General features: G+C 43.9%; 3 protein-coding genes across 3 annotated transcripts in view; 1 reads left to right on the top strand and 2 right to left on the bottom strand.

Moving 5' to 3' along the window:
- Positions 1–4,422, bottom strand: part of CHMP5 (charged multivesicular body protein 5) — a 15,259-nt gene extending 10,837 nt beyond the window's left edge. The window contains exons 1-3 of the mRNA XM_004677720.2: positions 4,203–4,422; positions 3,278–3,382; positions 1,567–1,613 (exon numbers count right to left, since the gene is read on the bottom strand). Coding sequence (XP_004677777.1) covers positions 1,567–1,613; positions 3,278–3,382; positions 4,203–4,271 — 221 coding nt within the window. The 5' untranslated portion in view covers positions 4,272–4,422. The remainder of the gene's footprint in view (positions 1–1,566; positions 1,614–3,277; positions 3,383–4,202) is intronic.
- Positions 4,370–17,276, top strand: BAG1 (BCL2-associated athanogene). Its single transcript, XM_012721257.1, has 8 exons — positions 4,370–4,381; positions 4,575–5,127; positions 6,406–6,534; positions 8,735–8,817; positions 13,456–13,569; positions 15,520–15,627; positions 16,378–16,440; positions 17,024–17,276. Exons 1-8 carry the CDS (start codon positions 4,370–4,372, stop codon positions 17,111–17,113), a joined length of 1,152 nt encoding a protein of 383 aa, XP_012576711.1. The 3' UTR covers positions 17,114–17,276.
- A 2,313-nt stretch (positions 17,277–19,589) lies between these two features.
- SPINK4 (serine peptidase inhibitor, Kazal type 4) overlaps positions 19,590–26,824 on the bottom strand; it is a 27,942-nt gene continuing 20,707 nt past the window's right edge. Inside the window, exons 2-6 of the mRNA XM_004677719.2 lie at positions 26,175–26,278; positions 24,815–24,855; positions 23,381–23,493; positions 21,987–22,140; positions 19,590–20,902 (exon numbers count right to left, since the gene is read on the bottom strand). Of these exons, the coding sequence (XP_004677776.1) occupies positions 22,095–22,140; positions 23,381–23,493; positions 24,815–24,855; positions 26,175–26,235 (261 nt within the window). The 5' untranslated portion in view covers positions 26,236–26,278 and the 3' untranslated portion in view covers positions 19,590–20,902; positions 21,987–22,094. The remainder of the gene's footprint in view (positions 20,903–21,986; positions 22,141–23,380; positions 23,494–24,814; positions 24,856–26,174; positions 26,279–26,824) is intronic.

Genomic DNA, 26,824 nt, shown 5'->3' with positions numbered 1-26,824 from the left:
TTTTTTTTTTTTAAGATTTATTTATTTATGTATACAGAATTGGGTCCAGGCTAGAGGTGCAGGAGTGGTGAGAGGCCTCACCAGAGACAAGAGTGGGGAGCAGAACAGGCAGATCAATAAAGTACACTGCTAAGGGAAGCAGTGTGTGAGACAGGAGACATCTGCTGTGCCATGTGGGTCACCTCCACAGCTGAGGATCAAACTTGCACTGAAGTGGCTGCGGCTCACTTGCAGTGCTGCATTCTAAACCACTGTGTCACCGGGGAGGGCCTATGTCACTGTTCTTTACACAATTATTTGGGACCCAATTTAAAAACCAAAAGAAAAATCAATTCCTGGGGCAAAGGATCCCATTAAAAAGTCTAAGCTCAGGGCCTTCCTTTGGGGGACACAACAGGTTAAAACACAGCACTATGAAGCTATTGCAGCCACTGCAGCACAAGTTTGATCCTTGACCAGGGAAGTGACCCACATGGCGTGGCAGACCTGACCTGCCTGCTGCTCCCCTCAGCTATGTATTTTAGTAGATCTGCCAGTTCTACTCCCCACTCTGTCTCTGGTGAATCCTTTCACCATCCCGCACCTCTGGCCTGTACCCCAGTTCTTGTATGCAGGAATAAGTAAATCTTTAAAAAAAAGTCTAATTTCATACTTTTGGATTGGATTACAGATAATGAAGGGTTAGAGATATATAAATTCATAAATAGAAAAGCTCATGATATACAATTAAGTGGAAAAGGATAACCTATATAAATATAATTTGTTTTCTTTTAACATATTAAATGCACATGTATCATGCATGTACAAGCAAAGAATCTAAGATGCCAGAAATAACTATATTAAGGTGGTTATTTTTGGTATAAGAATTCTACCATAAATATTTTTCTTTTATTAATGCTTACATATTTTCTCGTTTCTACAAAAAATACATTTATTTTAAAAAGTTACTTCATTTTACAAAATAGAGTAAGTTACTTACAAGTTACAATGCTACCAAGCAAGACAACAGCAGTTTTACATTCTCACCATTCTAGGCATCATAATTTTCTCCAATTTTTGTCAAATCTATAAGAAGATGGAATCTGGTAGCTTATAAAGTGATTTTTAAAATAGGAATAGCTACATCAGCAATCTTTCTTGCTCTTTATTAGCTGTGCCTGAGCTTTGAAACCCTAGAGGGTCTCATCTGGTGGACACTCCATGAGAGAAAACACCAAAGATATTAGTTGGTTCTGTTTAAGCCACATGTATGACTACTTAAATTGTTAAAATTAAATCAAAATGTTAGTTCCTTAGTCAGACTAGCCACATTTCAAGTGTTCAGTAACCACAAAGGACTAAGAGTTACTATACTGGACAGTACAGATATAGAACAGATCCATCACAGCAGAAGTTCTATTTAGATAGACAGAGCTGCAATAAATGCTGTTTAAGATATAGGGAAAAAGAAAATGCAGTTCTAACTGCATAAATAAATCAATGTAAGATGGCATGAAAAACCAAAAGAATACAAGATTATTTCTTTTTGGGTTAACCAGAACAAAGGAGATTAAACCTATAACTTACATCCGCTTTTGCTTTAAAACTCGCAAGGCTTTCTGCTTGACCATATTCTGGGGAGAAAAAGATTTTAATGAAAATACACATTGGCAAAAGAAACCTCTCAAATCTTCAAACTTGCATAATTACTCATTCTCACTTCAAAGTGGCCGACATGGTAGATCCTTGATTATTCTTCATCTCCCAAACATTTATTTATTTTTAAAAAACTCTAATTTATTTTTGGATAGAAGAACTTGGGTGTAAGATGGGTACATATGTGTGGGGGGAGAGGTGTGTGTGTGTGTGTGTGTGTGTGTGTGTGTGTTTCACCAAAGATATAGCAGGAAGCAGAAGAGGCAGATTTACTGAAATACACTGCTAAGGGGAGCAGCAGGTGAGACAGGAGACATCTCCTGTACTATGTGGATTACTTCCCTGGCCAAGGACAGAACTTAGGCCATCAAGGTGATAGCACTAAGATTAACCACTAGGCCATCAGGGAGGACCCTACACAGCCTTTAAAAGTCTCTGTCTTTGCATACTACATCTCAGTGTATTGAGCTATGTTCCTTTTACCTAGTTCATTATTATCTCTATCTGTAGTTGCAACAGTGCTGAATTTCTGTAGTTAATAGTCTTAGGAAGATGTCCCACTTGACATCTTCCTAACCATTCAAACTCAGTATGTCTGAACTCTACAAATTGACTTCACCTTGGAAGTTACTAGTAATGGCCCCACTAACCTTTTCTGGGTGTAAGGATCTTAATATCAACTTTGCCTTTCCTCAGTATGTTGTGTATCTATGCACAGTTTGGAACTCACTTTCAAATTGGTTCCTGTAAAGTTATTCTCATGACTACCTCCATGCTTTTGCTTTCATCTTCTTGAGTGTAGATAAGCTTTGCTGCCTCAGATCACTTTTCATTCCATGCCAACCAACTAAGATGGTTAAGGAAAGGCTCTTGCTACTTCCCTTTCTATACTGTCCAACCACCATTTTATTTGTCCTTTCTTATGAGGAAGGGAAAGCAGATGTGATTAATTCACAGATAATAATACCTTACATTTACTGAGTGTTTCTGTACTGGACACAGGGCTATTCAAGTCACATGAACTACACAGTTAATCTTCAAATGGTAATGTAGTTATTATCCCCATTTTAACAAGGGGAAACTGAGGTTCAGTGATGCTAAGTAACTTGCCCTAGTCCACATGGTTAATAAATTACTGAGCTGGGAAAAAACAAGGCAGTTTTATATCTATAGCTCATGTACTTAAATACAGTTTTTATTTTTTTATGTTTTTACCTAATGGAAGAAGAAAATAAAAAATTGACATTACTAAGGTCAGAGCTAACAGATAGCATTGGTGTTATTGTTAGAGCACTGTCTCTAGATGACTACTGCCATACTTCTCAGCAGGCCACTCCTAACCAGTCTATTACACTCACCTAACCTGACCAGCTTGGTAACTCACTGTTCTGGGCACAGCTCTCCTTTGCAGGAGCATATGCTAAGTCCCATGTACACACTTCTGGATATGTGATCAGCATCTTCTCTTCTCAAGTCACAGCCTCCCTCTGATACCTGGCTGAACAGTATCCTCCCTAAAGGATACATTCTTATATTTAACTCTTTACCGGACTGTGAGCACCTATTCTGTATCTCTAAGCAGGCCTACCACCAGAAGCTCAAGCTAAGCTGTCACACCTTCTGCAGCTGCAACCAACTTTACCTTTCCAGGACCCTCTCTCATCTTCTTGATCTGATCCTTGTATTTCACTAGTTCAGCATCCAAGCGAGATATCTTCTTGTCAATGGATTCTGCCCTGCTGTCCACCTAAAAGGAAAAAAAATCAAAGGTAGTGGTGATTATTGAAAACATGTACATAAGGAGGGGCAGGATAGGAATATGGGGGGAAAAGATAAGAAATAAAAAGAATACAATGCAGATTTCCAGTGGGGGAAGGAGGGTTGATTTCCATTCAGAAACAATGGGGGCTTTTATAAACTACACTTCAGCCCCAGATTCTAATATTCTAGGGTCCTCCTCAAATATGTTTGGGCAGGGAAACTATGCGAGATTCACTGGGTTGAGTAGGTATTTCCCTAGAACTGGCGACATTTCAGGTTGGGGGCGCAACCAAAAGGTGTACGAAATGTGCCAATGCCTGGTAATCATGGTTAAAGCTGTAGATCTAATGCTCTTCCCAACATGGCAGTAGCTTAGTGTGAGAAGCCAGGGTTCTGAATTTCGTGTTAGTGACACCTATGATTGGGGTACTGATGTGGACCTAGGATATCAAGCTGGGCGTTCTGACGTGAGATGGGTTGACAGATGAAAGGGTAAGGGGATGGGTTGGGCTAGGAAGGGTGAGTGTATCTAAGGCAGGTTGGGGGTGAGGAGATAAGGACAGAGAAATTGGAAAGAGCAGTGGGTATCAGAACGCCCTGGGTCCAAGTAGGCGAGACAAGCGATGGGGTCCGTGGTTTGTGGCGTCAGGAATGACCTGGGTAACAGGAACAAAGGTGGGGTGAATGGGCTGAGGTGTAATGGGCCGGGGAACGCGAGTGGAACGGACTGGGAGCCGCGAGCCGGAGTGGGCGGGGCCCGGGGTGTCAGAGGCCCTGAACCTAGTTATTCGAGGTCAAATGCCCACCGTGCCGATGCAGTCAGTCAGGCTGGGCGGCGGAGCCTTCGGTTTCGCTTTTCCGAAAAATCGGTTCATCTTGGACGGCAGCGAAGAATAACCACTGAAGCAAAACCAGAAACGGAAACAGAGCCACTGCCGCCTTGACTTCCGGCTCCCAGTGCGCAAGCGCAACAATGCCTGCTGGCGTTTCCTGATCCTTTTTCCGGGTTTTTAGTTCGACCTTCCGGGGAAGGAGTGCTAAGGATGGTCCGTGGGGAGTGGAAAATGGAGATCCAGCAGGGGGCGTGGTCTCGGTGACGGATATGGGGCGTGGCTTCATTTGAGTAAGGTGGGGCCTCAGCGGGAGGGTGGGACGAGGGAGGGGGGGAGCGGCCATAGAGCGATAAGGCGGAGCCGGAGCGGGGCCTGCCCCGAGGGGCGGGGTTGGTAGCCGACACTGGGCGGGAGCGTAACCCCGCGGGTTGCAAGACACTAAACTCAGCTCACACCGCACGGCAATCGACAAGCGCGGGTCTGGCGGAGCGCAGTGGCGCGCAGAGACCGCGAGGCGACCGGGAGCGGCTGGGCCCCCGGCGGCGCGCCCCGCGGCCCAGCCGGGAACCGCGCCAGTCGGAGCCCCAGGCCCAGTGCGGCCCGCCTCCCTCTCAGCGACCCTCCGTCAAGAGTGCAGCCAGCGGACATGTCCGATCCACCCGGGGCACCCCCGCCGGCGCTCGCCGACCGCGGGTGAAGAAGAAAGTCCGGCCTCGCTCTGCCCGAAGCGAAGAGGTGACCCGGAGCGAAGAGGTGACAGGGAACGAAGAGGTGACTCGAAGCGAAGCCGTTACTCAGAGCGAAGCGCAGGTCCAGAGCGAAGAAGTGACTCAGAGCGAGGAAGTGGCCTGGAGCGAGGAAATGGCGACAGCCGGGCTCAGCGTGACTGTCACCCACCGTGAGCGCGGGTGGCAAGGGTGGGGGGTGTCGGTGCGGGGCTCGGTAGGTCGGGCGGCGTCCGCGAGTTTGGCCACGTGCTCCGGAAGCTTGTATCCTTGTGTTTGTCCTGGCGTCCGGAAGTGTGATTGTTTGCGCTGGTGGTGCCAGCCGGGGTGCGGGTCTGTGGCTGCACACCCATCCTTGTAGTGTAACGTATATTGTCTTGGCTTATGCTTTTGACCCCCTATGTCCGTGATTTACGTCCTTCGAGTAGTCTGTGTTATCGTGTGTCTGCAAATTATCGTGGTTTTTTTTTTTTATTGTGTCAGGTTTGTATTTGACTGGGTTGTGTGTGATTCTTGTGACTGGACACTTACACACCTGCTAAGTCTGTACTCATGTCCACTGTTGGAGTGGAATCTTGGCCCCAGCATACTCTCAAGCTCCCTTGCGGTTTGCCTTCTTTGGAATTGACACAGAACCAGTCAGTTCACCAGAGAGCTGAGTCCTTGAGGTATCCTTAAGTTCAGCTAGGGGAGCCTTTAATGTCTTCGAATCTGGAAACCAAGATTCTAATTCTTGCAGTTTTGAGTGAACTTAAGTTGTCACACCTGTCTAGGCATCCTATTTCTTCTCTGTGCATTATAGTTAACATCTCGGCTGATTTCATGTGGCTTAGCAGGCTCAAGGCTTGGAGTCATGCATAGGACATAAGTTACTTCTTACTGCCCACATAGGTAGAAAAGAATTGACTTCTCTGCCCCAAAAAGAAAATGTTTCTGCTTTTCAAATTTATTCATCTATCTGTTCACTGAGCACCCACCCCATGAGCCCAGTGGGAGATACTTGGAATTAAAAACAGTACTTCACCTTGGGGAGACTCAAATGGCTTGTGATGAATAGCATGCATTTTGGAATCATATAGATGAGGCAAAGTTCAAGCTTATCACATGGGTCTCCAAAGGCAGATCTGAACTGAACTGAACTAACAGTTTGCTGTGAAATAGGGAGTAACAGGTACTATTTCATGTGTTGTTCTGAGAATTGAAATAATGGATGAAGTGAGCCTAGTGTAGCTTAAATATTAGCTACTATATCACTAATATTGTTAGTTACTTTGAGGAATCAAAAATCCTTGAGCATGTCTCCAGAGGAAAATTTGGTGAATAGTAGACTAGGCTGTTTGGAATAGGTAGCATGTGAATTCAGGCTTAAAGGCTGGGTAAATAAAGAGAATGAAATGTCAGCCTGTATTGGTTTATGTGAAAGACTTAAGAGAGCGCCTCTCTTTCCCCAGGCAATGAGAAGCATGACCTTCATGTTACCCCACAAGAGGGCTGTAGTGAACCACTTGTCCAAGACCTGGCCCGAGTTGTTGAAGAGGCCACAGGAGTCCCGCTGTCTTTTCAGAAACTCATATTTAAGGGTAGGTATCTCTCTTGCAGCTTTGAGTCTTTATTCCTAAAAGGTATGTTTAAAGTTGCTCATCCTTACCTAATTAATTTTTCAAATTGGGCTATTTCTTGTTTGTTTGTTTGTTTGTTTAAGACTCATTTATGCATATAGAACTGAGGTACAGGCCAGATGTGGGGGGGAGGGGGTTCATGAGAGGATTCACCATAGACAGAGTGGGAAGCAGAACAGGTAGATTGATGAAGTACACTGCTGAGGAGCCCAGCGGGTGAGACAGGAGAGGTATGCCATGCCATGTGGGTCAGCTTCCTAGCTTGTGATTGAACCCATGCTGCAGTGGCTTTGGAGAGCTTCATAGTGCTGTGCTTTAACTCGTGTACCACCAGGGAGGACCCATCTTGTTTGTTCATTCCTTCAACAAACATTGAGTGGACACTTTCAAATATTTGGGCAGGTATTAAGAGTTTATATCATACAAGGGTTATAGAAATCTTAGCATTTGATGAAATGCATGGGCAGTCTCCCCTGGATTAGATCCTCTTCCCATTGTATGCTCATATGGTACTCCATACTACCACTTCCTGCATAACTTGTATTATGATCATATATTTGCTTAACATCTGGTTTCTCAAAATAACATACTCCAAGAGAGCAGAGATATTGCTGTGTGTTCAGTGCCTAGCGTAGTGTTGACAGCAAAGTGTTGAATAAACATACCAGGTCTGGATGTGGTGGACCCAGTGAATGATGCTAATTTCTTTCTCACCCGCATCCTCATTCTATCCATCTCTATGGGAACCCATAGGGCTCTGGTATTCTGATATCTGATAGGACCACGTTTATTCTGCTTGGTGCCAATCATTATAAAGAATTTAGTGATGGGGAGTATTATTCATAATGCAACTCCTTATCTTTTCTTTTTAAAAACATTTCAGAATTATAAAAGCAATCCATGTTTCAAAATAGAACAAAGCATGAAGAAGAATATATTCTGCTGAATAAAACCCCTCATAACATGTAGTGTATTTCTGTCCAACTATTTTTTTCTTAGTCTTGGCATCTGGAAGGGTGGGTTCTTGTTTATGTTTGTTTTATTCTTGACAAAACAGATTATATTGATTGTACAGTTTTTTCTTTTAATTTTTTCTCGTATGCACATGTCCAATTATTTAGGATAAATATTTCAAGTAAAATTACTCGGTTAAGACAGCTCCTTAAAAAGTTTACACCAAGGCCCACCAAGGTTAGGATGCAGCACAGCAAGCTGGCCACAGCCTCTTCAGCGTGAGTTTGCTCCCTATCCCGGAAGTGATCCACATGGCGCTGCAATCTCTCCTAACCTGCCGGCTCTTCCCCTCAGCACTGTACCTTGATCTGCCTGTTCTGCTCCCCACTGTCTCTGGTGAATCCTCTCACTGCCCCTGCACTGCTGGCTGTACCTCAGTTCTGTAAGCATAAATAAGTAAATCTTTAAAAAAAAAGTTTATACCGAACTATCACATTATTTAAAAAAAAAAATAAGTTTACACTGGGGCCCTCCCTCGTGGCACAGTGGGTTAAAGCACAGCGCACTAAAAACCTAAAGCTACTTTAACATGAGTTCAATCCCCAGCTCCAGAAGTGACCCACATGGCATGACAGACCTCTCCTGACCCGCCCACTGCTTCCCTCAGCAATGAACTTTGTCAGTCAACCTGTTCTGCTCCCTATTCTGTCTCTGGTGAATCCTCTCGCCGCCTCTACACCTCTGGCCTGTGCCCCAGTTCTGTATGCATAAATAAATACATCTTTATTTTTTTTAAAGATTTATTTATTTATGCATACAGAACTGCGGTACAGGCCAGAGATGCAGAGGGCGAGAGGGTTCACCAGGGACAGAGTGGGGAGCAGAACAGGCAGATCGAGGAAGTACGCTGCTGAGGGGAGCAGTGGGCCGGTCAGGAGAGGTCTGCCAAGCCATGTGGATCTCCTCCGGGGCTGGTGGGGATCGAACTCATGTGGAGTGGCTTAAGCTTCTTAGTGCAGTGCTTTAACCCGCTGCACCACCAGGGAGGGCCCAAATACATCTTTTTCTTTAAAAAAGTTTATACTCAAAAAAGTTTACACTCTTCTCATTTGTGGACACACTTGTTTATTTCCTATACCCTTGCTGAAATCTATTTTTCAGTATTGTACTATTGTTACAGTTTGACATAACTTTTTTTCCCCCCCAGGAAAATCTCTGAAGGAAATGAAACAGCCATTATCAGCAATTGGAATACAAAATGGCTGCCGGGTCATGTTAATTGGGAAAAAGGTAAAAATTTTTTTTTTATCAGAATGCCTCAGAATTATATGACTAAGGTCTTCTATACATATTTCTGTTTAGAAGGCCAGATTGAGGACCCAGGTTCTAAATTGGTGAAATAGCACTCTAAACAAATAGTCTATATTTGTTTGATATCACCACCAATTTTGTTCTCATGCCCTCCAACTCTTCAGGTAGGTCTTTTGCTCTGGGATTAGGAGAAGTTGTACTGCCTCAATAAGACAGCTTTTGTGTTGGTGGTGAAATCTGAGTCTTATTAAAATGATACCTAAGACAGATCTTACTGATATGGAGGAGGATTTGTAAGAGAATTTAGGTCAAGAAATAAAACCTGTACACTTAAAAATTAAGTACTCTGCAAATTTCAGGAATCTTTTTCCCTTTAACTTCTCTTTTTACTAAAATCTCTCACAATGGAAAAACCCTTTTTGGCTGGAAAGAAAGGTTCAGGCTTAAGAAAATTGGGGGGTGGGGGAGGATTGGTGACAGGAGAGTTCCTGGGATGACCCTAAGAGGGTCTTACTCAGAGGATCCTGCCAGCCCTGCATTATGACACAGTGAAATTGTTGGTCTGTGAAGTTCTCTTCGAGTGAGGTGGCTGATTCACAATGAAGAGAGGGCAGAGATTAGCAAAGTGGAGGCAAAGAAAATCTTTTTTATTTTAAGATTTATAAACTTATGCATACAGAACTGGGGTACAGTCCAAAGTTGCAGGGGCAGTGAAAGGATTCATCATAGTTAGTGGGGAGCAGAATAGGCAATCAGTGACGTATACTGCTGAGGGGAGCAGTGGGTGAGACAAGAGAGGTCTGCTGTGCCATGTGGATCACCTTAGGGCGGGAATCAAACTTCCCACTCAGGTGGCCACAGCCAGCTTTGCAGTGCTGCGCTTTAACTGGCTGCTCCACCAGGGAGGGACCGGAGGCAAAGAAAATCTTGTCCAGCCTTGGAGCTAGTAGGAAACAGACTTAGGATTTGGCCACAAAGAAGAATGTGAACAATTTGGGATAGTATCAAAGTAGGATGCTGTTGGCCAAGCTACCAATTATGTAGGTGAGAGAAAGGGACATGTAGATTTTTCACTTAGGAGTCAGGGAGAATGGGGCTGGGCAGTGGGCAGAACCCAAGGATTGAGCTTGAAGAAGCTATAGGTCCCCCATTTGAGCTTTTCTGAGGTGTGTGGAGCCCAGTCTACTTCGTTTCTCAGCTCTACCAATTTCTTGGGTTATAGAACCTTAGATTATTTTACATTAAACTTTAGTAGCTCTCTCAAACTGTAGTAAGGGTTAAAACAATAATGTAGGTAATGTGCTTAGGATACTACCTGGAATAGAGGGAATATTCAATAAAGTATTCATCATTGTAACCATTATCATATTAAAAAGAAGTGCTCAGTTGGTGGATGCCATTTAGGAATTCCATTGAAAGCCGTGATAGAAATCCACTTGTCTTTTCTTGACTCCACTGATGTTTAGTGTAATTTGTTTACCACCCAAGCTTTAGTCTAGTTGTTGGTACTAGCCCCAGGCTTAGGTTGCATCTGGCCCTTGTATTGGTTCCATTCGCCAAACCCAAGCTGTCAGAATGTTTACCTGATTAATACATTATCTTTAGACTTGAGTCTTTGTAGATTAAATACCTTTATGCATAATCCTTTATGCTTTCAAAAAGCATCTGAATTAAGACTATATTTTCTTTTTAATTTAATTTTTTAAATTGCTGTCTATTTTTATAAAATGTTTGATTTCTCCCCTAGGAGTAATCCCCTATGAAATTCTCACCACCAAATCACCTGTGAACCATCACCATAGTCTCTTGTGTTCTTTCTTTCCCTGTTTGATCCCCTTTCTGTGCTGAATGTCTCTGATTTATAGTTTGCCTGCTGGTTTTGCCTTTTTCTTTCTTGACCTTAGTTTGGTTTCCCTTCATTCAAATCTATAAGTGAAACCATTCATATTTTTCTTTTTCCTTTGGACTTATTTCTCTAAGCATAATCCATCCAGCTCCATCCAGTTGGCTGCAAATGGAATGAGTTTATCTTTTTTTTTTAAGATTTATTTATTTGTGCATACAAAACTAGGGTATAGGTCAGAGGTGCAGGGGTGGTGAGAGGATTCACCAGAGACAGAGTGGGAGCAGAACAGGCAGATGGTCGAAGTATACAGCTGAGGGGAGCAGTGAGCGGTCAGGAGAGGTCTGCTGTGCCTCGAGGATCACCTCTAGGGCAGGCAGGGATCAGAGTCATGCTAAGTGGCTTTAGCTTTTTAGTGCTGTGCTTTAACCTGCTGCTGCACCAGGGAGGACCGACTTTACCTCTTTTATTGCTGAAGAGTATTTTATTGTGTTTATGTACTACATCTTCTTGATCTTGTCATCTATTTTTGGGCATTTCGGTTGTTTCTATATCTTAGCTTTTGTAAATAGAGCAATAAACATAGCAATACAGGTTTCCTTTTAAATGAATGTCCTTTAGGAATGGAATTGTTGGGTCATATGCTAGCTCCATTTTTTGTAGTTTGAGGGTCCTCCATACAACTTTTCATAGTGATTGGATCAGTTTGTGTTCCTATTAGTGTAACAGGTACAGGTTTCATGGACTCCGCCCCCACTCCAGATACTGGAACTACTAATCCCATCAATAGCAAGGAGAAAGGTAAAGGAACAACCCAGGGAAAGAGGAAGAGAAATACAGGTTAAACTAGAATGTCCTTCCAGTTGCTGACTTGGACTCCACCAGCACGCTGAAAACTGATCAAGAGCCAAACGACCAGCTGCAAACCACCAGGCCAAGGGCCAAGAGACCCCCAGTGCCAACATGTCCTGTTTTATCCTAACCTGGTTGCTCAGCTCCACCTTCATGTCCCATTGTGCTTCTCCTTGTTATTGATGGGATTTGTTGTTCCAGTATCTGTAGTGGGGGTGGAGTCCATGAAACCTGTGCACTAGCAGTGTAAAAGGGTTTTTTTTCTTTGAATCCTTGCCAGCATTAGTTGTTGCCAGCTTTTTGAAAAAGACTTATTTATTTATGCATGCAAGAGCTAGGGTGTAGTCCAGAGGTGTGTATGTGGGTGAGGGAGAAAGAATTTACCAGAGAAAGAGTGGGGAGCAGACCATGTGGATCTGAAATACACTGCTTAGAGGAGCAGTGGGGAGACAGGAGAGGTCTGCTGCACCATGTGGGTCTGCTCCCTAGCACATGATAAACTCATGCTGCAGTGGTTACCAATAGCTTGAGTGCTGGGGCCTAATAACCTTGCACTCCCAGGGAGGACCCCTCTTGTCAACTTACTAATTTTTGAATATTTATACATATAAGAACTGGGGTACAGGCCAGAGGTGTTGGGGGTGAGAGGATTCACCAGAGACAGAGTGGGGAGCAGAACACTCAGATTGACTGAAATACCCTGCTGAGGGGAGCAGTGGGAAGGTCAGGAGAGGTCTGCAGTGCCTTGTGGATCAGCTCCGGGGCCAGCCGGGATTGGTACCACAGTTGCTGTGCGTCGCTTCCTAGTGCCACTAGGGAGGGCCTGTTGCCAGCTTTTTTAATATGGTCCATTCTCACCAGCATGAGATGGTATCTCATTGTCTTGTTTTGCATTTCCTTGCCTATGTGATATGGAACATTTTAACATATACCTGTGGGCCATTTGCGAGTGAGTACTTTATAGGTCTTTTAAGTCAGTCTCTTATCAGTTGTGTGGGGTTCAAATATTTTCTCCCATTCAGTAGTGTCTTTTTGTTTTGGTTGTTGTCTCTTTTGCTATATGGAAGCTTTTTAGTTTGATGTTAGTTTGATGTTATCTTTTCCTTCATTGTCTTGGCTTCTGGAAATGAGTACTCAAAGATATTTCTGAGGTGCATGTCATGGACTGTTTTGCCTGTTTTTAATATGTATTTTATGGTTTCAGGCCTTTATTCAAGTCGTTTATCCATTTTGAGTTGGTTTTTTTGTGTGGTGTGAGGTAGTAAGTAGTCTAGTTTCAAACTTTTGCATGTGGTAGTCCAGTTTTCCTAACACCATTTATTGAAGAGACTGTCCTTGTTCCATTGCATATTCTTTACTCCTTTGTCATAGATTAGTTGTTCATATATGTGTGGCTTTATTTCTGGGTTTTCAATTTGATTCTATTGGTTTTTTCTGTTTTTGTTCCAGTACCATACTGTTTTAATTATTATAATTATGGCTTTGTAGTGTAGTTTGAAGTCTGGGAGTGTGATACCTCCATTCTTCTTTTTAGTAAGACTATATTTTCTGAGACTATATTTGTTCAGTTGTGGTCAGGCTTTATTTCCTGACAGAAGCTACTGTTCTTAATTATTTTTTAAAAATATTTATTTATTTATACATACAAAAACTGAGGCATAAGCCAGAGGTGAGAGGATTCACCAGAGGATTCACTAGAGACAGAGTGGAGAGCAGAACAGACAGATTTACTGAAATACACTGCTGAAGGGAGAAACAGGCAAGACAAGAGAGCTCTGTTCTTCCGTGTAGATTAGGTTCCTGGCCGGGGATTGAACTCATGTTGCAGTGGCTGGTGATAGTTTCATAGTACTGTGTTGTACCACCAGGGAGACCCGAACTATTCTTAATTGTTAACTTCATTTTATTCTTACACATTTTAGAATAGTCCAGAGGAAGAGGTTGAACTGAAGAAGTTGAAAGATTTGGAGAAGTCTGTGGAAAAGATAGGTAACCAACTAGAAGAATTAATTAAAGAACTTGCTGGAATTCAGCAGGTAACTCTCTTTCTGTCTTCAAGCAGAATTTTGTGAGTGCCAGAGCAGCCTCAGTCGTCAGGCTTTCTGGGTTCAGATCCTGCTCTGTTCTGTCACTTTAGACAAGTTTGCCTTTGTCTCAAGTGCTTCTCTATCAAAAGGAAATATTGGTAGTACCTCCTTCTTTTAAGTTGTTGTCAGGATTAAATGATGTAGTTTGAGCCTGACACATACTAGGTGCTTTTTTTTTTTAATTACTTTTTTTTACATCCTTGTTGTGTTTTGTATATTGTTTGATTTCTCCCCCGAGATGTAATCTCCATGATTTCCCCCATCAAATCACCCATGGACTGTAACCATAGTTTCTTGTGTTCTTCCTTTTCCCTTTGTTACCCCTCTCTTTCCCCATATTAAATGCTTTTTAAGTGTTACTCTCATTGTTACCGTCAAACCCTAGCCAGCGTATATTTGTGCTCCTAGGAGAGCACCTGCCAGGCTGGGGCCTATATGTCTGAAACAGAATAGGTGGCTTCTCTCAGTTTAGTCTGAGAAAACATTTAGTTCGATAGAAAGTTCAAGTTGAGCATGATTTTGACAAGGTGCCATTCATTTCCTTGTATTAGTGATGGAGTGTAAAAACCAAGTAAGGATTAGGTATAGCTCCAAACAACATATTTCTTCCCCAACTACCTTTTGTAATATTTTGTGGTGTCTTAATTACAAAAGCAATACATGCTGTGATTATACATATTTTAAATAAAGGTAAGGGCACTTATAGGAAAAATAAAAGTTATCTGTAAGACCTAACAAAAAGGTAACAATTTCTAAAGATGGGGATATTTTTTTTCCTTACAATAAATACTAGCATGTTACATGTATTTTGTAAATTGTTCTCTTATGGATAAAAACTTGAACTTTTTCTTATGTCATTGAAAATGGTTAGCAGCTTTCAACAGCTATAAAGCTGGAGAGATTCCAGTAGGACTAAGGACATGGGATCTCTGTCATGCTAGAGCCCTTTGATCCACTCCTGAGTCCCTCAATGAAATGTTTCGATCCCTACTCACAAATGATCGTACTTTTTAAAACTTGGCATATTATTTCATCATTAATGAATAGAGAGATCATGGTTTACCTAACTATTCTCTATTGTTTATCAACCAACAGCTTCCTATGATGCATAAATTGAATGTCCTTGGGCAAAAATATTTTTTGTCCTTTTTTTTTTATAGGATAAATTTTTGAATTGGAATTGCTTGCTGACATGTAAAACTTTTGCTATGTATTGTCAAATCTGCATTTGTAGGTCTTTGCTTAAATGAACATCCTCAGAGGTTCCTGCTATCCACCTATTATTACCAGCTAACTGGTCATTAAGCTAAGCAATGTGACTCAATAACAGGATCATTTAATAAAAATAATGTATGTGTGTCCATTTGTTAGCACTGTCTGTGTCAGGGTTTATGTTGAATGTATTCATTGCCCTTTGTTCTCATGGTAACCACTAGGTTGTAGGTATCATAATCTCATTAGGGTATAAATGATATCATAATCTCCATTTATAAAATGAAGATTTGGATTCAGGTAGGTTAAGTAACTTCTTCAAGATCACAAATGAGTAAATGGCAGTCAGGATTTAAGCCCAGGTCCGTGAAACTAAACCTTGTGCTCTTTACCATCCAACTCTCGTATACAGGTAAATGCTCCTGGCTTCACCAGAGTGAGGCCTCAGAAGGCATTTGCAAGCCCCAGTGGGCTGCATGAGATAGAGGGGACTGCAGCCTGTTACAGTGCTTGAGTTGGCCCAAGGCCAACTTTCTGTCTTTTCTAGGGTGAAGTCATGGGTCTGACATCTGTCCTAATCTGTTAGGTGAATGTGGCCTCAAGATGTGGCCACTTCATCAGTTTCTTGGCTTGGGGTTTTCTGTTGGCCTCAAGGAATCCTTGCAATAATACCTTATTCCTCCACAGGGTTTTCTGGCCAAAGATTTGCAAGCTGAAGCTCTTAGCAAACTCAACAGGAGAGTAAAAGCCACAATTGAGCAATTTATGAAGATCTTGGAGGAGATTGACACACTGGTAATTAAATATTCAGCTGAGAAGAACAAATTTCCTTTGCTTATATTTCACTTTCACTCTCCTACAATCTTATTGTCTGAACAAGCCCGTTATTTGTGGATGTTTAGCACCTACTATGTGCCAGGCACTGCTAGATCCTAGGTAAATACAGAGAAAGATAAAACAGTTCTCATTGCAAGGGATGCTCATCAGATCCTAGTATAATCCTTAATTCTCATGAAGCTAAGACCCAAGTATTCCATGGTCTCATAGTCAGAGAAACCCAATGCTTCACTTTTCTGTAATAGGACTTATTTCTGTCACAGAGCTCATTATCTGTACAGAATAGTTTAGTCAGACACAGCCTCTCAGGAGACTATTGGGAATCACTGATGCCATGTTCCCTTCTGCCAGTGAAAAGGTAGTGATTATCTCCAGCATGATGCCTTGTTCTTAAGGATGAACTGCTCTGCTTGGGGTTGGGGTGAGCTTATGCTTTGGGCAGACATAGTATCCAAACATAGGAAAGTGAAAGCATAAGGTCTGCATTACAAGCCAGTTTCCATGGCACACATTGAGAACGAAGGGAGCTTTTATAGGGACAAGAGTCATGAGACAGGCCATGTAGGATCCAGACTGATGGGAAGAATTCCCAAACATACATGTCTCATGGATATCAATGACCTGTGACATATTTGATGGGTCATGAGTGGTTGTTTCAAAACATGTCACTTCCTGAAACTGTTTATGTGTCAATTTATTCTTTCATAGATTCTGCCAGAAAATTTCAAAGATAGTAGACTGAAAAGAAAGGGTTTGGTGAAAAAGATTCAGGTGAGTTGTGGGTAGAGCATTACAAAATGAAATGTGTTGGTTTGTTGGTGTGTTTATTATGTGTCCACAGTAGGGCAGGATAGATGTGGTGTGTGTGGCATGGCCTTTCTTTGGTTGCTGTTTCTCAACATGAACCCAGAATATTAGACAAGCGCCTCTTTTCTGTCCATCTGTATATATGGACTGGATACTGGATGTACTATTTGCTCTTGTGATTCCATAATCCCATATATATATACATAGCAACAATTTAGGGAGGAAGATTTTTTTGGGAGCAGATAAGGCTAGGCTGACATGTTACACAATTCCACAAAACACACCCATTAGACATTTCCCCTGAAGTTGGACAGGTCCCCTGCAGTTGCAGTATAGTGTTCCCAAGGCAAGGCCTTCTGTCCTCACCACCCTTTTGGGAGTTGTAGGCTTAGGGCATTGGCAGAAACCCTGGTCCAGTGCGTCCCTCACTTCCTTCCCCTAACCTGGGAGCCCAGGCCGTCTCCATCTCTGCACAGTGTTTTTTTGGGTTTCTCAGAATATCTGGACAGGGGTTGGCTAGTCCTGAACGCCTTGCATTATCTTTCAGGCATTTCTAGCTGAGTGTGACACAGTGGAGCACAACATCTGCCAGGAGACAGAGCGACTGCAGTCTACAAACTTGGCACTAGCCGAGTGAGGTGAGGCGGGAGAGGCTCTGAAGAACAGCACTACCGGCTCTTCCCTCACTGGAACAGAAGTCACCTGATTTCTCCAGGGTTGTGGGGGTCAATTGGGTGATTGCCAGTTTTCTTACTGCCACACTTATTCTCAATGAACAAGTATTGTCTTTGCAACCTTAAGTGGTTCTCTTTTCTCATCCTGTCTCTGTGTGACTGAATTGGCCAGCAGTGCACCTTGTCCGGAGAGGGCTTCTTTGCCCAAGTCTTTCCAGCTCCTTTGACCTTTGTGTACTTCCTTTGGCCTGGGTCAGAACTCTTCGTTTGTCCTGGGATAGTTCCACTTTATAACCCACCCGTATTTTTTAGATATTGGATGTCCTATTTGCTCTTGTGATCCCATAATCGCATAGGATGTGAACCATAATCACCAGGAGGTTGCATCTAGTCAGGAATATTGGGATTGTCAGGAGCTTGTGTTTTGCACACAGATAGTCCAGGTGTCCCTCACTATGACCTAGCCACAGAACAGCTGGCTGGGTGGGTGGTTCACAGACCCTGTCCTTACCTCCCAGGCCAGGAGATTGCAGGGGCTCCTTCCTGGGGTGGCATCTATGGTTGATGCCTGGACTTCCAACAGATTTCTGGAAAGTTAGAACCCAGTATCGACTGAGCCTCTGCCAATACAAGCAAGCGCTGGTAAAGCCAGCCAAAACTTCTCAGGCATTTTTTCATAGGTGTTTTTTCATAGGCATTTTATTAACCTCAGATTTTTCAAATCTGACCCTATCCATTTGTGGTCTTCTCTAACTTCCCCTTAACAAAAAAAAAAAAAATTGTATATATTCCAGCAAGCAGAAGGGTGTGTAAACTTGCTATTGGATAAAAATTGAAAAGCAAAAGCCTTCTGTGGTTGTAGTTACACTTTATGTTTTAATAAAGTCAGAAGTGGTCCTAGAACTCTTAAACAGATGAGCTGCCGTCTTCCTTCCTCTTTTTTTCCACACAGTGCCCAGGAGTGTCCCGACACCTCTCTGAGGCTTACCTGATTTGGCAGAGGGGATCCGCTGAAGTCCTGGGAATTTAAGACTGTGGATGGGACTTTAAAACAAGCTGGTGGTGTAGGGGTAGGCTAGTGGATGAGGCTTGGGCCCATCCATCACACCCCTAGCTTTAAACATGGCAGTTCAATATTTATGTTTTTATATAGTAGCTCACAATTTATGCAGAGTTCCTTGTGCCAGATTCTAAATTCGTCAGGTGTTTCACTTGTTTAATCCTCACATAACCTAGGGGCTAGACAGGTACTATTCCTATTTTAGAAACGTGAAAATAGAGAGAACTTAGATAACTTGCTTTTGTGTAAATAGCAAAACCAGTCTGAGCTAGCTGTGCTCTTAACCTCCATTGTACTGCCTCCCAGCCAACCCAGGGTCTGGGGCTCACACACATTGCTCTTTTTCTCTCATGTTCTCACTCTGCCTCTCCTGCTATCTTCCACACTGGCCCCTCTGCAGTTCATTTGCCACACAGTGTCCTGAGTGATCATAAAGTGCAAATCTTACTTTGGCCGTCCCCTGCTAGCAACCTTCCATGACTTCTATTTCTCTTAGAATAAAAGATAAAGTCCACCTTACACCCTGTTCCATCTCATCTCAAGCAGTGCTCCTGCTGGCTTTCTGTTGTCAGCCACTCTGGTCTTCTGTCAGGTCTTCAGTGGTTGCACAGCTCCTCACCATCCTTCCCCCACTCCCAGCCCTTTGCTAGATAACTCTTATTCCTCCTTCAGAACTTGTCTTCTCTGAAGAAACCTCACCTACTGTCTGAGAACCTAGCAAGCTCATCGTTTATAGCTTGCCCTAACTTTTCCTTATAATCTGTGATGATTTATATCTGGGATTATTTGGTTAATACTTGCTTTTTACAGTGGACTGTAAGTTTAAGGCGTTTCTTTGTCTTGTTAACAGCATATTTCAAGTACATTGTCTGGTTTATAGTAGGTGCTTAATAAATATTTGGAAAATGAGTGAATCACACATCAAGAGTATAATTCCCACCGCCACTGGAGCTCTGTCAGCATTGGAATTTACAGCATTTAACAGTCATTGTTTTATTTCAGGGTTGAGAAAGTGTGGACTGCTGGGTAGATGTGCGGGATGGTGCCTGGACCTGTGTACACAGCCCACCCACACAGATCTGCATATCCACAGGGTGTCTCTGACTGTGAAGGGAGAGAACATTCCTGCACATAACATTCATGGCACATAATCAGGCCTACCTATGAATGGGACTCTGGTTCCCACATACACCCTTCAGCTCCACAGAGCTGAAAGAATTCTCCCACACATGGTCTTTCTTCCAGGTACTAAGCAGCAGGCCCCATCCACTCAGCTTGTGAAATTCGGTATGGTTAGTATGGTAAACCAAAGACTTCCATGCTTTTTTTTTTTTTTTTTTTTTAACGTGTTAAAAGGACCATTTTATTAAGAAAAGAAGTAAGAAAAAGAGACTAGTCAGGTGGGCAGGTGTCAGTGATTTCTACAATTCCTCAAGGCACAGCTTAAAGGTTATCTCCTCTGAGAAGCCTTTGTCATACTGTAGTTAGGCCTCTTTTAGTTGAAAATATAAACCTAGTCCTAAAGAGACTGTTGAAATGGAAAATGTATTGGCTGCATGTCAAGTTTTCCTGTATCTTTGAGAAGTTCGAGGGCAGCTGGGTCTGAGGAACTGACTAGCACTTCATCTCTTTCTTTGCATGCTGATGGTGTTCTCTCAGTCTTGCTTCTTCCACAAGTAGAAAACATGGCTGCCAGCAGCCCCACTTCACACATCTTAACAGCTTCACTACCAGGGAGAAACTGCCTGTTTCCTTACTAATTGGAAAACTTGGGAGATTTTCTTTTTTAACCAATTAGCTATGACCAGGGCAGCAAGGTCACATGTCATGATAGAGTGCCTTTAGGGGCCCACACTTAAATTTCAGGATGGTTCCCAGCATCTGTAAATTGGGAAATTAGGTATTTCTTCCTGTGTGGTGGCTGGCATATTTGATTTTCATTGTGTGAGTGAAGTCTGGGAGGAGAGAGTCAAGGAGGAAATGTTTGGCTGAGCTGTACCACTTGAGGGTAAGAGGGATTTCCCACTTAAGAAAGAAGCTTTAATGTCACTTATATCCACTCTCTCCTCCTATAGTAAGTGAACTCCTAACTTGCAGCTTAGCACACAACCAACCAGATAACTTTCCCAACCTCCTGGTGCTAGCATGACCAAGAGATTACATTTCAGCAAATGGGATGTAAACCGTGTATGTCATGAAAAGCATCTTTAAAAGTGGTAGTGTACCCTTCTTTCTCCTCTCCAATCTGAGGTTGGAATAGAGAGATGATAGAACAGCTATCTTAGATGTACAGGTGGAAACTGATGAGGATGGCAGAGTAAAAAAAATAGCATGAAGTTAGCATATGTGATGATCTGGGTGTGAGAAAAGTTAACATCAATCTAAGCCTCTGTTATTTTGACTTTCTATTTCCTCACAGCCAAACATAATTTTATACATTGCTATGTAGGATGTTTCCAAATGGGAAACCGAAGTTGCTATTACCAGAAACAGTAGAAGGGCTTGTACATATATCGGAGTTCCTATGGCCTGTAATCTGAGTAACAGTTCCTGCCCATATTCCCATTTTGATGGTCCAGGGTGTGTTGGTTCCTGCCTTCTGTGTCCTTTTCCTGTCTTCCCCTTCAGCCCCTCCTTTCCTTTCAGGCCTTGGCATGTTTCACCACAGTTTTTCCTGCTCCATCTCCCCACCCTAGAACAGAAGCCAGAGTCAATATGAAACTGCACCCACCAGGTCCCTTTCACACTCCTTCCCCCATATACTGTACTCCCCAACATCAAGAGGCTCCTGCTACAGGCTTTTGCCTTAAGACATTTGGCACATACCACAGACTGGGGCTGTGTGGTGGAATTTGTGAACACTGTCCTGTGGGGCACTGTGAGTGTACATGTGCTGTGTGCACAGGCGTTGCATCTGATAGCAACATGTTAAACAACCAATCAGAGTGATTGTTATCAAAGAACAGAGCAGGGCCTGGAAGTCATCCTGTGAGTGGCCAGGGTGCAGTGGGGACACTCGAAGACTTGGGGCAGCACCTGTTTTCAACTGTTACAGACCTGGTTCAATATTTCAACAGTAGTTTGGCTGTATGGTTCTGTGGACACTTCCTACTGCCTGAGTATCAGTCATGGTGGTGTCGTTTGAGTGACACTGGGGAGACTTGAGCCCAGGGAGAAAGCCATGAGGGGTGTGGTACCCTTCCAAAGTTGTCGGAGATTGAGCCACACACTTCAGCAGTAGCAAAAAGGTACAGATTGCACCTAGGTTATTAACCTTAGTGGCAGTCAGGCTGGGGCAAACTGGAGTACTGGCAAGAGTCTTGGACATCGGGACTGACCTCTCAGAAACCTGACCATGTAAGAAGGCAAAAGAAGTCAAGGAGTGGCTCAAGGAGTTAAGTCTCAGCATTATGAAGCTATCATCAGCCACTGTGGAGTGAGTTTACTCCTTGGCCCAGGAGTTAAGCCACATGGCACAGCAGAACCAGGTCTTACCTGCTGCTCCCCTAAGCAGTGTTTCCCACTCTGCTTCCCATTCTCTGTGGTGAATCCTCTCACTCCCCCTGCTCTTCTGGCCTATACCCCAGTTCTTGTATGTATAAATAAATAAAAATAAATCTTTAGGGAAAAAACATAAGGCAGAAGTTACCTGGGACCTTTTGGGGGACATGTAAGAGGGTTGAGGAGCACTGCAGGAGGTCTGGTTCAGAGTAGGGAGGGCAGCAAAATTCTACCCTACCCCCACCCCTGACCCCCCACCCCCAAAGACTACATACAGCCCACTTGGCTGCATTGGGCTGGCTCTTTTATTTCATATCACATCTTCTCTGCTTCTTCCACTGTTCTCCATCCTGAAGCTTCTGGCTTAAAGGGCTCTTGTAGGCTCAGCACTTGCCATCCTTTACGATCTGGGTGTCCTGTTTGGTTTTTCTAGGATCACAAGAGGAAAAGGTGAGATCATGTCAGGGGTGACTACACCTTTCAGTTCACCCAGGCATCCTGCTGCATCATCTGCCCACTCAGTGCAGGTCCCAGGAGTTCCTGGGCACATTCTTCCACAGCTTTGCCCTCTTCATACCCTTACCCTGGGAATTCTAGCATCCTGGGTTTCAGCCACCACTGTATGTAATAGCTGCAAATTCATCTCGAGCAGATCTCTAGGACTGTTCATGCAGTTGTTGTTGCACATTTTCACTGGAATGTCCCCGAGACTCAACCATCACAAATCTAACCATTCCCTTCCACCCTCCTGGTTCAGGCCATTCTCAGTCAGTTCTACCATCTGTGTAACCATCTCATTAATTATGATCCTTTTCTAAGGATAGTGTTCAGCTGTGCTCCTGTTCATCTGAAGTCTTGAGCAGTTTCCAAGGAATTTCTTCTTTCATCTCACTTTTCTCTGACTTGCTCAAGGGTCTTATTAATGAAGAAATGAGAGCAAAGAGACCATCTCATACACCAATGTCATGTTCTGACTTTGCATAGCCCTTTATTCATTTCTTGCCTTTTCCCCATTCTCCTTAAATTCTGGCATATCTGCCTTTATATATTTCCTCACATATAAGTTTTCTTTTGCTTCTATGCTTTTCCAAACTCATTTTGCTACCTGGGTTACTTTTCCTTATTCTATTTCCTAGCTGATTCCTGCTTATTCCTTAAGATTCAGGGGCCATGAAGTCCTTCCTGCTCATCCTTGTCCTGTATGCTTTATTCATTTTAGGCTGTAATTGGCTAAAAATTGCTTCCCACTTAGTCTTAGCATACACCCCAGGAGGCCAGCTGTGCGACTAGCTTATCCTCTTGTCTGCCCTAGCAGACCTAGCACCTTCGTAGTGCTTAATAAATAGTTCTTGGCTACAGGAATAAATGAATAAATGAGGTCACCTAGTCATTTGGGCACAACAGGGAAAAGAACCCAAGTTTTCTGCCCCTACTGCTAAATCCCTTCCACCATCAGCAGTAGCTATCTGCTTGGTGTCACACACCTTCTTTGAATTATATTTGCACTAATTCTGTTCAGGGGAATTGTTGGCACACTTACTGGAATTGTTCTCATGCCAACAAATGTGTGAAGGAAGAAGTAGGTCAAGTTTTGACCCTTTCAAACTTATATGCACCAGAGATGGCACCACCCACACAAGCTACAGGGGAGGTTGGGGAGTGAACTTACATGCGGGCCAAACAGAGGTGGCATTCACTATCATATGTGACCCCGTCAGTGCCACAGACCGGGTTATATGTCCGGGGACAATTTGGAGATTCTGTCATATGCTCACAGATGGGCTGCAGAAGAGAAGGGAGGAAAGGTACTCAGCGATCACGAAACAGCAAGGGGGGACCCAGTGGCTCTGCTTGGAGCCAGAAGTCTCCAAGGAGGAGCCAGATTCAGAAAGCTCCAGTGTGTGTCCAAGGAGCCTAAAACCAACCAATACCCCTTGGCATATCTGCTTGTATATGCATGTGTAGCAGTGTATATAGCTATGGGTATATATCTGCTGATCCAATTACATGGGCATGCAGGTGTGTACCCATGGTTATGTGGGTACACATAACCCCAGACTCCTGGGGTTAGGTTTACACTCAGCAGAGGGTCTAACTGAAACCTATACTGCTGACCCCATTGGAGACCCCAGGCAACAGAACCACCCACCATTCCCAGTAGTCCCTTCTCCCTTGGGGGCTCCTGAACTCAACCCTGACCAGAAAAACTTATCAGGGCCTTGGTATGAGAAAGTTGGAGAAGTGGGACAGGGCTTGGGACTTCTCTAAGGCTCAGTCTGAAAGGGTTTCAGACTGAGGTTAGGGTCAGGCCTAGGACTATGTTAGATGAGGAATCAGGCCCTAGAGATGAAGAGTGCTCCAATTGATTAGCTGTGTAAACTTGGATGAGCTTTTTCTACTCCCTGAGCTTCGTTTCTTCTTGCACAAAAATCATAAAAATAAAATTCTCAAACAACGTTAATTGGAATAATGTATGTAAAGTTGTTTGCTTTTTGACAGAGTAAGGGAAGGTGCTGAATGGCTAGATGGGGAGGACACTTTGAGCCTCTGTATTTACCTACATGACAGTTTCAAGGAAGCCACTGCTTTGAGGCCCTGGAACCCCAGGCACAGGGCCAAGGTGGAATCAGGGTTTAGAGACAACATGGCATTTCCACTCCAGAGTGAAAAGACAGATAAGGGGATGTGTATAGGAAGGACTGCCATATTCTAGAAGGCCATTCAGTGTGCCAGAGTTGCCACTCTGGCCTGAGTCCCACAGCTTGTCCATCTGCACTATGCAAGGTAGAAAGCATGAATGAGCCTGGGAGGGTCTCATGCTGCTGGGAGGGGCCTTGGATACCAAACTGGGGCACCTTTCTCAGTGATCTGGAGGCCCGGTTTGATGGGGGAGACCACCCTCAGCCTGGTAGGGCTAAACTGGAAAACTGCAGGCTTAGGAGGCTACCCTGATGGCTCTGACTGTGCCATTAGAGATGTCTGAGCAGGAGTACAAAGAAAAGCGTGGGTTTCCCAGCAAGGATGACAGGACCCCTTACCCACACTCCCCCCCGCCCCGCCCCCCACACAAAGGAAAATCCAGGACTGTAAGCAACTGCCTTACCATTCTGGAGAAAACAAACTTTCCTGCTGACGCTGACACGTCTGAAAGGCAACAAAAGCCAAGAATTAAGGGGAGTCCACCCTAGCCCCCAGGGACTGGCTTCTTCAGCGCTTCTAAAGGAAAGGTACTATCCAATCTGGAATCGCTCAAGGAAAGGTAGTGAGTCACTGGGTCATGGGGCTCCCAGAAAGTTGATGTGACCCTGGGTTACAGGGATAGACAAAGTCTAGAATTAGGGAAGTGACAGTCTAGTTTGTTCTTTATTAGTCAGACACCACTGGGTTTGTCCCATATAAGAGTGGTGATGTTGTTAAAAGTAACAGTTCAGTTACTTTTTTCAGTTAAGATTATCATTGTTGGCTTCCTTCAATCCTTAGGCATGTTACCCAACAAGCACTCCCCAGTATAATGCACGCAGATCTGAGTCTGCTTCCTGGGGAGCTTGACCAACCTATGCAAGAGACTTAGTGGTGAAACAGCACTGTTAAGGGCAGAGCTAGGATATCTGGGTCTTTCACTCCAGGCCTTGCTCTTTCTACACATACATAGCACCTTGTGACGTTTTTCAAATACCTTTCAATACTCCCATTAAGTAGGTTTTAGGTAAACATCATTATAAATCATTATCAGTGTATATTACCTTCTTTTCACCACCAAAAGTCTAATTCCATCCTTCACCATAGGATATCAGAATAGGAATTTGGAAGGTTACATTCAGACCTCTGCAGTTTTCTTCAAGCTACCACGTGCTATTCCATTCATTGGGTTACTCCTACTTCCCTATAAATCTGAGATTCTTGGGGCTCCTTGTTTCTGTTCCCATATGGCAATTCCCCTGCCCCCAACACACACACACAGTCTTCAAGCACTCCAGTGTACTGGGAGAGAAAGAAGGAGCTCAGAACCGTGTGGTATCAGAGTTTCTTCCTGGAAGATCTGCTTTTGGCTACAGTCAACCTGTCAGAATAGGAGCCCAGTGGGGTCTAGGTCAGGCTTCCTTCAGCTCCCACCACCCTGCAGCCAGCCTATCTGCCTTGGAGGCCATTTCCTTTCTGCCTCTCTAGTCTAACCCAGTCGGTGCTCATTACAGCACTAGAGCAACTTCCTACATTGTAGCTGGAGAAACAGAAGCCCCAAGATGGGAGGGGAATTCACAATCCTGGACCAGTATCAGGATTTAAACCCCGGTTTCTTTTCTTGTAGTCCAGGTGGGGGCTTTTCCCCACTATGGTGAAGGGTATAGAAAGAAAAGGTATATGCAGAAAGTCAAGACTTCACAGGCTGTTTTTGGCCCTGTCTCTGCCCCCACCCCCAAGCTCACTACCAGCTCTAAGTCAGAGTCCAAATTCTGCCCACTCACCTCTCTCCACAATGAGGAGGGCAGCCAAGGCCAGGGTAACCACACACAGGCGGACAGCCATGCTGATCCTGGGTTGATGTGGCCTGAGTAAGCTGGGGCCTGAACTGGAGAAAGGATAGGGTCCTGTTTATAGTGCTGATCCCTGCTCTTATCTTATCTGGGGCCAGATGGAGAGGCTGAGGACGTCACCCAGAGTTAATCTCTGCAGCCTGGCATCTGGAAAGGGCATGCTCTTGGCAGACATCCTGAGATGATGTGGTGTGGGGGCTGTGCCTGTGAGCTCCCCGCTCCATAGAGAGGAAACATTCGGACCTGCAAAGCTGACTCCACATGTGTGCATATGAGGGCAGGATCTAGAGGAAGGAGATATTCAAGGAGAAAGAAAAAGAAAAAAAAGCAACTGGAAGGTGGCAGGGGGTAGAGAAAGGGGAGTGGCATCATGTGTTTCCATGCTAGTGCCTCTACCAATCAATACTGTGAACTCAGGGCCCTCCCTGGTGGTGCAGTGGATTAAAATGCAGCACTGTGAAGCGAGCAGGAGCCACTTCACCAGGAGTTTGATCCCTACCCAGGGAGGTGACCCACAGGGTACAGCAGATCTCTCCTGTCTTGCCCATTGCTCCCCTCAGCAGTGTATTCCAGTAGATCTG

The sequence above is a fragment of the Condylura cristata genome, unplaced genomic scaffold (genome assembly GCF_000260355.1).
Source record: "Condylura cristata isolate star-nosed mole 26May11 unplaced genomic scaffold, ConCri1.0 scaffold00006, whole genome shotgun sequence".
Lineage (NCBI taxonomy): Eukaryota > Metazoa > Chordata > Mammalia > Eulipotyphla > Talpidae > Condylura > Condylura cristata.
Note: the sequence above shows the minus strand (reverse complement) of the source record. Positions and strands in the feature narration are given on the sequence as shown.

Coding starts and splice junctions, on each gene's coding strand:
- BAG1 (XM_012721257.1), top strand. Junction 5,128..6,405: donor CAGCGTGACTGTCACCCACC/GTGAGCGCGGGT, acceptor CTCTTTCCCCAG/GCAATGAGAAGCATGACCTT. Junction 16,441..17,023: donor GTTTGGTGAAAAAGATTCAG/GTGAGTTGTGGG, acceptor ATTATCTTTCAG/GCATTTCTAGCTGAGTGTGA.